This window comes from Oryx dammah, unplaced genomic scaffold, assembly GCF_014754425.2.
Source record: "Oryx dammah isolate SB20612 unplaced genomic scaffold, SCBI_Odam_1.1 HiC_scaffold_24, whole genome shotgun sequence".
Lineage (NCBI taxonomy): Eukaryota > Metazoa > Chordata > Mammalia > Artiodactyla > Bovidae > Oryx > Oryx dammah.
The window spans coordinates 33870717-33882593 of NW_024070208.1; the positions used below are offsets into that span (position 1 = coordinate 33870717).

Below are 11877 nucleotides of genomic sequence, written 5' to 3' on the forward strand. Positions count from 1 at the left end.
CGCGCGCCGGGGAGGGCCGGCCGGCCGAGGACGCCGCGGGGCCCGGGGCCGCGCCGGCAGAGACGGCGCCCCGGGCAGATTCCAAAGGCGGCCGCGCGCCCGCCGCCCCCGACCCTTCCTCGGTCGATCCGCCCTCCGACCCATCGGCCGATCGTATTTGTCTGATGTTTTCTGACGTGACTTCACTGAAAAGCTTTGACTCTCTTACAGGCTGCGGAGATATTATCGCAGACCCCGAGGACGAGGCCGGGCCCGGCTGTGCCAAGCACGCCCCCGGGCCGGGCCAGCCGGGCCCCGCCACAAAGCCGCCGGGCGTGGTGGCCTACCAGGGAGGCGGGGAGGAGATGGCGAGCCCGGCCGAGGCGGACGACTCGTACCTGCAGGAGTTCTGGGACATGCTGTCCCAGACCGAGGACCAGGGAGAGGGGCCCCAGGGAGGAACGGCCCCGGCGTCCGACGCGCAGGTGGCTCCCGAGACCCCCAAAGAAGCCAAGTGTGCGGAGGTGACCAAGGACGCCTCCTCGGTCAAGCGCCGGAGGCTTCACCAGGTGCCCACGGAGCTCCCCGCGAAGGAGGAGCCCAAGCATCTGGACAAGGAGCCGCAGGAAGGCGTCCCCAACAGCGACGAGGGCTACTGGGACTCCCCCACCCCCAGGCCGGAGGAGGACGGCGGCGCGAGGAAGACGGGCCTCCCCCGGGACAGCGACAGCGGCGACGCGCTCCACGAGCTCTGCGCCGCCGAGCCGGATCGAAGCCCCGCGGCCCTGCCTGCGGCCCCCACTGCCAGCGAGGAGACGTCCTGCTCGTCCCGGTTAAAGCCCGTGTCTCCGGTCACCATCACCTGCCCCCTGCGAACGCCGGGGAGTCTGCTGAAGGACTCCAAGATCCCGGTCAGCATCAAGCATCTGGCGAACCTTCCATCCAGCCACCCGGTGGTTCACCAGCCCCCAGCCAGGAGCGAGCTGCCCAGAACCAAAATCCCGGTGTCCAAGGTGCTGGTCCGCCGGGTCAGCAGCCGGGGCTTGGCTGGGACCACCCTCCGGGCCGCGGCGTGCCACGATAGTGCCAAAAAGTTGTGAGGTCTCCGAGGCCGAGGTGGAGGGGCCGCATGTCGAGGAATACAACTTTGTCTGGAAACTGCTAGGACAAATGTTCCATCCCCAGAGAAAGGCCTTGCCGACAGTCCCCACTCGGAGCCTGGACCCAGGAGCTCTGCCCCCAGGCAGGGGGATGCTGCACAACGGGATTCCCCCTCCAGATAATTCCCTGAGGATTCTTTTCAAGCACTTTTTTTCCCCCTTTTTTTAACCTTTTTAACCCCCCCCCCCCACCACTTTCTTTTTTTCTTTATTGCACCGAACGTTCGGAAGTCACCTTTACTTGCCTTTGCAGAAAATAAGACAACCCAACCTAAGGAAGCATCATGCCATGATATTTGGCCGTGTCACCGTCCAGCGGGCCTCCAGGAACCATCTGAAGAACGAGAGAGGAGCCCTCCTCTTCCTGACACTTTACTTCCTTATTTTCCTTTTCCTTTCCAGGGAAAAAAAGAAAAACAAAACAAAACTCCCTTTGCTGTATCACTGTGTGGGAAACACCTACAAAGCTGAAAGAGCCAGGTACTTACCCAATGAGCAGAGACAGGACTGATGGGCAGAAAACCTGCTGTACTTTCAGTTGCTAGGTATGCAAATAGATATATATCTACCACTAAGATGATCACAGAGTTTGGGTTTGGTGGGTTTATTTAGATCATTTGTTTGGGGAGAAATGAAAACCTCAGCAGAGAAGGTTTTTTTTTTTTTTCTCTCTCTCTCTTTTTTTATTTCCCAACCCAGTGCAGAGATGAGGACCAGGGCAAGATTTCACTAAATGCCAACAGACGCAGTGTTTTAGCATTTATGAACTGTAACCTTTTCATGTGTAGATAACGCATCTTTTACAGATTATCAAGCTGTTAACCTTTTATAATCTGTCAGTAACCTCCAGTTTAAAATCTGGTTTTATAGCTAGACACCGTAACGGCTCCCAAACCATTGGTGTTCTTTTATGTACTGTAAACAGAAGCAGTTCTCTTTTTGTTTTATAAGGGTTCTCTGGCTTTCAGTGTAGGGGGAAAAAAAAAATCCATTGTGTTGATGTCCCAAAGGAATGGTTCTGCCTTGTCTTGGGTAAAAGTCTGTTTCTCACCCTGGACCCTGGTTTTCAGAGATTTTTACCTTGGTTATAAAAATTTTGATTCAACCATGTCTCAGTATGAGGAGTCCAAAACAAGGAACACATAAAGAAAAACAATAGAAAATGCAGTTTTTTCATTGACTTCTTTATGTCTTAGGACTGAGCCACATATGTTAAGAATATGACACTGGGAAACTTATGTATCGTTAACATTGTGTGCCAAGATTATTTTTGAAAAGTGGTTTACTTATATGTGTGTTTTCTGTTATTTTAGATGAAGCATTTATTTCAGAAAGGGTTACCATATGCCTCAATAGTTTCAATGATAAACTGAAGTCTTTCCTAGAATGCTATTAGGGTCTAATGGTTATAAAATATCTTCTTTGAAACATTTCAGTGTATTTAATCAAAAGATCAGAACTTCTACTAGGAGATGGTTCATGGTATTGGGGAGATTCGTATTCAAGTGAAACCACACATACATAAAAGACATGCACACTTCTCTCCAACTCTCATTTTCCAGGGAGATTCCCTAAGTAATGAACTGGTGGTACATGCTTGTTAAGTTTTTTTTCTATTTTATAAAAGAAAGAATAAGGCAAGTATATGAAGATCTATTTTAATAATGTGAAAGAAGTCACAAAATAGACAACAAAGGAATACAAATCCTAGCCAATAGCACAAAGCAGGTTGTTCCCCATTTTAAACCTGCAAGGACTCCATTAGAAGAGGTGGTAGAAATTGACTGAATTTATTTATTATTCAGATTACTGGCTTTTATTGCGTCATGTCAGATCCTTAATGTTATTTCAAAGTAGTGTTTTAATATTTAATTTCTTATGTCTGTCGATGAGATCTCGTAGGCTGACATAGCCTTAAGCACTCTGAATACACCACCAGGAATTCATAAAGCAGCTCACACGTGCTCACGCACTCAGCTGTGCACAACCAACAGACAAAGGCGTTCACCGTGAACTTGGAGATGTCTTAGAGATTAGTTTTGTCTTGAGAAAGGGATTTGAATTAGATTCAACACTGATCATACTACTTAGACTCAAAATATGTCCATTTTCCCCTAGTGAAGGGGAGGGAACATAAATTTTATTTCTAGCTGTAAAACAAAGGATCTTTATTTTCTTCCTGTGCATCTTCTTGCAGGGGTTATAGTCTCCCCAGCCTGAATCCATGACAGAGTTCTGTTTGTTCAGTAGCACAGGGAAGGTAGAAAGCCCTAAAGGACTGATGAGAATATTGTAATAGAAAGACAACCTATTTATCTATTTTGTAAGCACTGGAACAAACTAGTTCTGCTTTCACAGTTTTGGGACTTGTTTCTACATTTGTACCTCTGTGTTGTGTCTTTTTATTAGCAAAGAAAAATGTCAGCAAAGTTTACCTTAATTTCTCCTTGCCTGTAAGTGAACCATTTATACAGGATTTAAACTATTTTTTTCTGTTCTTTTTCCCATATCTTTTCCTTTTTTTTTTTTTTAAACTCTCTATCTTTAAGAATTCCATCCACACCAGTCAGATGAAGGATTCAGGCAATGAATAAAATGGCCTCAGTCACTGATGGGAAATCAAGACCAGTGTAGGGAGCTGTGTCTTAACCTTTTCCAACCACAGACAAGGGATTGTCATTGCCTTTTTGTGCCAAGGGCTACTTTCTGTTAGTCATTTTCATAGATATTGTATTCTAGAATTTTAGTAGATTTACATTCCAGTAATTATTAATGCCCTTACCTAGTTTGGCCATAGCTGCTGTTTTTTAAAGGAAAGGATTGGATATGGGCTGCTGACACCTTTCCTGTGAATCTATGATGCTAAGATACTGGGTTGAGACCCTTTAGTCAAAGAGTTGGCCAAATTCTGTAGGAAAAAGTCAAAGCAATTGTTTTGTTGTTCATTCGCTGAATCATGTCTGACTTTCTGCCACCCCATGGATTGCATCGTGCCGTGCTCCCCTGTCCTTCACTGTCTCCTGGAGTTTGCTCAAACTCACGTCCACTGAGTTGGTGATGTCATCCAACCGTCTCATCCTCTAGGTCCAAATCAATTGTTGGCCCTCCCTTTATCAGTCATTTTAACAACTTGGCACAAAGACAGCCTGACTTCAGCATCTATGTTACCTAGGCAGTGTGGCTCGAACCCCTGTGCTTCTTTTAAGGTTTTCTTGCTTCCATTAGCCCCAGAGCATTTTGAATCATCGCTAGAGGAAATAGATTTGCATTATGTCGTCTAATAACAACAATGGAATGTGGAACATTAAAGACCTCCTTTAGCTCCATTTCCCACAAATTATCTTCCTGTTTAAATACAAATTGTGTGATTTCTATGAAAGTGATGACTCAGGAGTTTAAGGGTTTATTCATTAATCTCAGAAATAGTTTTCAGGTATTGGCACTTCCATGAATATTCACATAGCCCTTTACCTTCACAGTTGTTAAAGTAGAAAGATGGTATTAGGGGTGGCGGTGTCTTTGGCTGAACTTTGAGTTTCTGTTATTTACATTCTTTGTCAGATTAATTTTCAGAGACGTTTTACAGTTAACTTTGGCTGAAGAGACTGGTTTGCGAGCTTTCTGATCTCTCCTTTGGTTTCCATCCTGTTTCCTTGGTGACCTCAGGGAGCAGTACTGGGATGCTGTTCAGCATGTTCGCCTGTTTTGACACTTGCACAGTGGAGCTCGGTCCTCACTCACATTCTAGATTTCTCTCTTAATAGACTATGTGGATGTGGCACCCTGTGCTTGGCTTCTACATTCACATATATACTCAGCTCCCCTTATTACTGATAAAAAATTAATCCAGGATTCTTACACCATTAAACATAAGGAAAAAGCATCACAGTTACCTATTTTTTCCTGCCATTGCTATTGTTGTTCACTCGCTCAGTCATGTCTGACTCTTTGCGACCCCATGGACTGCAGCACACCAGGCTTCCTTATCCTTCGTTACCTCCCAGAGCTTGCTCAAACTCATGCTGACTGAGTTAGTGATGCCCTCCAACCACCTCATCCTCTGTCACCCCCTTCTCCCACCCTCAGTCTTTCCCAGCATCAGACACATTTCCAATGAGTCAGCTCTTCACATCAGGTAGCCAAAGTATTGGAGCTTCAGCTTTAGCATCAGTCCTTCCAATGAATATTCAAGGTTGATTTCCTTTAGAATTAACTGGTTTGATCTCCTTGCTGTCCAAAGGACTCTCAAGAGTCTTCTCCATCACTGCAGTTGGAAAGCATCAATTCTTTGGTGCTCAGCCTTCTTTATGGTTCAGCTCTCACATTCATATGTGATTGAGGATGGCCCATTAGAAGTACCTGGGTGAAATAAGAGGAGAAACTGAAGTACTCCAGCCCAATTCCTGCTTCCCTTCCACTAGCCAGGCAGACTGAGGGATGAACAGCACAGTTCTTATTTAGGAGTCTTCAATTTTGTACGCACAAATATTTAAAAGGAGTTTAGGAGCCAAAGACTAACGGCAGCCTGGTTTCTCAGGTGGGAGAACCAGAGGCCAACATTTATTAATACTTGTTGAAGGGAGGGGGTTATAACAGGTGATTTGGGCATGTGGTCCCTCCTCAGGGCAGACCCTGTCCTGCTCTGAAGGTTGTCTGAAGGCCACCATGCATTGCCTGTCACAGCCTTTTCACTGTGACGACCACGGAGAGGAGGCAATTTGTTGCAACACTAGCCACTTCTGAGGAAAGTTATCTTCCCAGACAGTGTTTCTAAGGACTGATTCAGAATGATCATTTCATGATTATGGAAAGCAATTCCTTCTCAAACTGAAAAACAAAAGGTTAAAATAGCCACTAAGCCTCCAGAACTGAAAGTGGGCACATCTGATTTTGATATTTACTTTTAACTCAATGCAACACATATTCAAGGGGCTTATACTGGATCTCGTGCTTAATAAAAACCCATTCAGTTCGGAGTTCACACATAGCTGTACTGGAATCAGACATTCTTAATATTCATTAGAAGCACCTTTATTTCATTTTATACTTTTATTTATTTATTTTGCTGATAGTCTGTGGGTTGGAGGAGAATGCAGTGAGACTGAACAAGGGCGGTATGGATTAAGTCAAACATATTCCTCTAAAAGGGCTTCCCAGGTGGCGCTAGTGGTAAAGAACCCACCTGCCAATGCAGGTGTAAGAGACGCAGGTTTAATGCCTGGGTTGGGAAGATTTCCTGGAAGAGGGCCTGGCAACCCACTCCAGTGTTCTTGCCTGGAGAATCCCATGGACAGAGGAGCCTGGCGGGCTACAGTCCAGAGGGTCTTAAAGAGTCAGACACAATGAAGCAACTTAGCACGTACACACATATTCCTCTAAAAGTAAAAATAGTAATTATACAGACAATTAACATTTGTCGAGTACTTACTTCATGCCAGCCCCTTCCAGGAGCTTGACAAATATTTACTCAGTCCTCTCACAGCCATGTAGGTTAAGTGATATTACCTCCCTCACAGAGCATATCTAATTCATCCTTTTGGTTTACTTCTATCCCATTCATTCCATCCATCCCTCTCCTTTTCTCTCTTCACCCAGGACAAAGATAGACACTCTTTAATGATTTACAGTAATACAAGCGCTATGAACTGCTAAATCTCATCAATAGTTCACTTTCAATAGAGAAAGAGCTCACGCATGTCATGCCGCTGAGAATTGGGTTTGTGTCCGAGATGGTGGTATTCAGCATCATTCGGGGGGAAGGCTGCCGCTGGGTACCATTTAGAGGCAGACAATCCTCCTTGCTTGGGAGGGATCCGCACCTTCTTGGGATTAACTTCAAAAGTGTAGACAGACATCTCTTCTGTTGTCATGGTGATACTTCTGCTCTGATAGGGTTTCAGTCATGCTGAGCACGTTTCGCTTGTTTTTCTACCTTCAGCCCAGTCTAGGCTGGTTCTGGGTATCCTGTGTTGTTTGTTGAACTAGTAGCTGGTGGAGTGACGCCCACCTCAACATGATTCTGAACTGCAGAGACAAACTCCTGGCTCTTTCGAAAGTAGTACATCCATGTTCTGTCTCTGGTCATTGAATGCTGGCCTGGATTTTGTAATTTGTTCATTCATTCAACTAATATTTCATGCACACCTCTAAGTCTAAACCTATGCTGTGCATTTACTGTGAGCCGAGATGGCGCTCTGTTTTCGTTGACATTCTGTCCACAAGAATCAGGCAAGGTGGGGCTTGGTTCTGTTCTATGGAGGAGGAAAATGATGAAAAGGTAAAATACCTTTTCCTTTTGGACAATGGCAGCAATTTAGCAAGCCACTGACAGAATCTGGACCAGAAATTGTGCTTTAATTATGTCTCTTTTAGACATCTGATTAAATTTATGTATGATTTAGTTAAGAAACTGATTAAAGTTCTGAACTGCAAGAGTCAAACCAGATTTTTATGATGGTGGATACCATTAAAAGGATGACTCTTTCAGTTAAAAGTGGACTTGATTTTTTTTAAAAAATTATTTGATGGCCTTTGTACATGCATGTCTGAAGGGAAGATCTTGGAGCTAGCAGGGTTGTTGTTTTTTTTTTTTCCCTCACTTGGCCAGTCAAAAATTTAGGCCATATCCACCAATTACTGCATGCTAGCAGGTCTGCATACAGATTTTATAATCTGATGACTGCTTTGTCAATAATGAAAACCAAGAAAAGCAACTGCAATAGTGAATTTGGCAGGTTACAACCTGTTTTCTTCCACTCTGATTCTATGAAGTTGCAAGTGTCAGTGTTTAGGGAAAATCATTTTGAAATGCATCACTGTTACAATTAAAGAGGTTATTTTATTCATATATGGGCTGCCCACGCTTGGTGAAATGCTTTTTTAATGAGAAGCAGTGAAAGAATTTAATCACAGGTGATCATTGTGTTGAATAGTAAACTGGGGTAGTTTTTGAAAATTATTCAATAATTAGGTAGAGTAACTTTCTGCTCTATGTGAGATCATTTCTAATAAAACATAACCTAGGTTACTGGTTGTTAGAGACATAATAAATTTTCTCAGATTCCTACCTAATACACTAAAAAAGAAAATACTAAAAATAACTGATCAAATGACACAGGGGCATTAAATTGACACACAGGAAAGACTCGTTATCATGTCATAAAATGAAATGGACCCAGGGTGCCTTGAGGAATTAGTAAACCTTTTCAAATATGCCCCACTATAGAGTTATTTCTAAAAAGAAGAGGAAAAACTCTAACAAAATAAGGTCTAACATTGTATACATTTAGATGAACATGAAGGATCAGATGGTGGTATTTTTTTTCTAAGAATATCAGGGGAAATGGTTTAGATGTTATAGACAAAATAAATTCCTGTCATCTTTTAATGGACTCTGGCTACATACCACTCTCATTGCTAACTTCAGTTTTGCCTAATTTATTTATAGAAAATATCTCGGTGTAATATAGGGAATTGCAGGTTGTTGAAAATAAAGACAAAGAAAATCCAAATAAGAAACTCCATATTTCTAAAATTAGTTTTCCTGAAAGTCAAACATATCTCTGAGGACAAGCTTTTGGCTGTATTATTTTTGTGCACAGGAGGAAAGTTGTTAGTAGGTTTATAGATATTATTTTTATAATAGAATGTTAAACTCCCCCAACATCAGAAATTGTCTCCTAAAATTACTCTATGTTTTTAAGACTTGTTTTTAAAAAGGATTCTAAATAACAATAGGGTCTTTTCTTTTGCTCCTCTCCAATGATTTAATGCGATAGATGAACCAATGTTTATATTTTTAAACCTGTAAATATTTTATTTTGGGTATTTTGTATATTTGTTGATATAATTCCATTTCGTGCATATGTATCACTGTGCATGTTGCTGGTTTTGATAGTCACTCTTTTAATGAATGTAAGAAGCTTGGACTAATAGCACTTTTCTTCATTCAAACATCTTAAAATGAACGTACAACACTGCCATTTTAAATGTTGTGTTTAATTCAGTCAATAAATTTTGTTGCTTCTTTACATTAAACATGAATTCTGTTGGTGGTTATTTTTCCAGGATAAATTTTATTTCCACTCTCTTTTAATTTTTAGAGTTTATACTAGTGATGACAATAATGACCATGTGATGGGAGTATGTGTGGTGTTGTGTCTGTGGTCTGTGTGTGTGGTGTGTGTGAAGTGTGTATGGTGTGTGTGGTGTGTGTACAATGGGTGTGTGCAGTGTGTGAGGTGTGTGTGATATGAGTGAAGTGTGTGAGGTGTGTGTGGTGTGTGTATATAGTGTATGTGTGTGGTGTGGGTGTGGTGCGGGTGTGGTGTGCGTGTGGTGTGTGTGTGTGGTGTATATGTGTGGGGTGTGGGTGATATGAGTGAAGTGTGTGTGGTGTGTGTATGTAGTGTATGTGTGTGGTGTGGGTGTGGTGCGGTGTGGTGCGGGTGTGGTGTGGGTGTGTGGTGTATATGTGTGGGGTGTGTGTGATGAGTGAAGTGTGTGAGGTGTGTGTGGTGTGTGTATGTAGTGTCTGTGTGTGGTGAGTGTGTGCTGTGGGTGTGGTGCGGGTGTGGTGTGTGTGTGTGGTGTATATGTGTGGGGTGTGTGTGATGAGTGAAGTGTGTGAGGTGTGTGTGGTGTGTGTATGTAGTGTATGTGTGTGGTGAGGGTGTGCTGTGGGTGTGCTGTGGGTGTGGTGTGTGTGTGTGGTGTATATGTGTGGGGTGTGTGTGATGAGTGAAGTGTGTGAGGTGTGTGTGGTGTGTGTATGTAGTGTATGTGTGTGGTGAGGGTGTGCTGTGGGTGTGCTGTGGGTGTGGTGTGTGTGTGTGGTGTGTGTGTGGGCTGTGGGGTGCATGTGTGCCATGTGTGGTGTGTACGTTTGACCAACAAGAGGCCCGTATTTCTTTCCACACTTTGTGAACAGGTGAAAAGTTACTGTTTGGCTTGAGCAAATGCCTTTGGAAAGTTTGTTTGTTATTCCGACTTTGATCTGATTTCTGAGCCTTTATTAGGAAAATCTCTGTTCCTTATAATCCCCTGTGAGCTGGACTCACCTGCTGCGTGTGACTGTAGGCAGTAGCGAATTAGAATCTTTCTGAGCTGTTTTCAGTTTTGTTTGAGGGGTATGTTGTCACCGAATCTGACTAGTAATTCAAATCCAAGTACTTCTGAAACTTAATGTGATGAATAATGAGGTTGCACCACTTTGTTTGAAAAATGAGAATTCAAGTCTGCCTAGATTGTTTGAAAGTCTGCTTCTCTTAGAATGGGCTTGTCCATACTGCAGTTGCTTACGTTTCTCTTAAATAAGAAGAAAAACTCAAATTTATCTATAGAACACAATGAGCACTCACTTCCAAAGGGAGCTGTGATTCATCACAAAGAATTGTCACAGTTAGTGGACGCAAAGCCATAAACAGTGAGACCTGAGACTCACAAAATCTCGCCGCCCTATCTGCTCCCCCTTCTCCCAGCTCTCCTCAACCCTCCTCTTCCTGCTTTTCCTAGAATTCAACAGAAGGCACCTTGCAAGAACAAACCAAATTCCTCTTTCATGAGGCAATAAGTAAACTAAAGCCCAGGGGTGCCGTGCCTTTCCTAAAGTCTCTGAGGTGGTGAGGTTGGTAAAAAGAGAGTTTGGGAATCAAACAGAATCCAATTTGAATTCCAGGCTTCCCTGGTGACTTAGACAGTAAAGAATCCACCGGCAATGCTGGAAACCTGGGTTCGATCCCTGGGTTGGAAAGATCCCCAGGAAAAGGGACCAGCTACCGGCTCCAGTATTCTGGTGTGGAGAGTCCCCATGGACAGAGGAGCCCGGTGGGCTACCTCCGTGGGGTTGGAAAGAATCGGACATGACTGAGAAACTTTCACTTTCACTTTGGACAATTACCAGCTGTGTGAATTCAGGCAGTTTCCTGAACTTCTCTGAGCCACAGTTTCCTGCTCTATAAAAGGAGGGTAATGAGATTTAATCTACACTGTAGTTGTACCATGATTAACTTTCAGAAAGGTATGTGTCAAAGACATAATATATATTTTTGTATATGTTAATTTAGCTCCTTCTGTTTTTCTAAAAAGGACATTTATAAAAATTAAAACTTGATGGGATGGAGTTGAACTTTTCTTGAACAGAGAACTTGCTTTGATTGATGAAGAGAGTGAAGCTTGCTAAGAAGGAGAGACGTCTGAGTGTGTTATTCTGAGACACATCGCTCTGAAATGAAAAGACTACGTGTGCTTAGGAGAGATTCAGGGACGACACCTTGTTTTTGTAGAGGATGTCAAGGATGGTTGCTGAGTTGGCAGCCTCAAGAGCCGTGACCGGACCCATGGTGATCAAGACAGTTATCTAAATGTTGAGTCACAAACAGTCGGACATGACTGACTGACTGAGTACCCATATACAAGTGTTGAGTCTCCAGCCGGCATAGAGGGCGGTGGTGCCCAGACCTTAGCACTGTAGACTTTGGTGCTTGGCTTTACAAACTCCCTCCCCATTACCAGGCAATGGTTACGTAAGGACTCTTAGTGGTCCTGCTCAGCCATTGGTTGGAGTTTCAGTGGCCCCTCCCACGGGCAACCAACTGTCAAGAAGCAACCATTAGTGGTCCTGCTCAGCCATTGGTTGGAGCTGCAGTGGCCCCTCCCACGGGCAACCACCGGTCAAGGAGCGACTGTTAGCAGCCCATTCTGTCAACCGTCAGTGGAACAGTGGTCATCAAGAGGAGAG

At 43.7% G+C, this 11877-nt stretch overlaps 1 protein-coding gene across 1 annotated transcript in view; it reads left to right on the forward strand.

Moving 5' to 3' along the window:
* AMER2 (APC membrane recruitment protein 2) overlaps positions 1-9176 on the forward strand; it is a 14496-nt gene extending 5320 nt beyond the window's left edge. The window contains exon 2 of the mRNA XM_040267259.1: positions 9-9176. Coding sequence (XP_040123193.1) covers positions 9-1079 — 1071 coding nt within the window. The 3' untranslated portion in view covers positions 1080-9176. The remainder of the gene's footprint in view (positions 1-8) is intronic.
* Positions 9177-11877: the final 2701 nt, after the last annotated feature.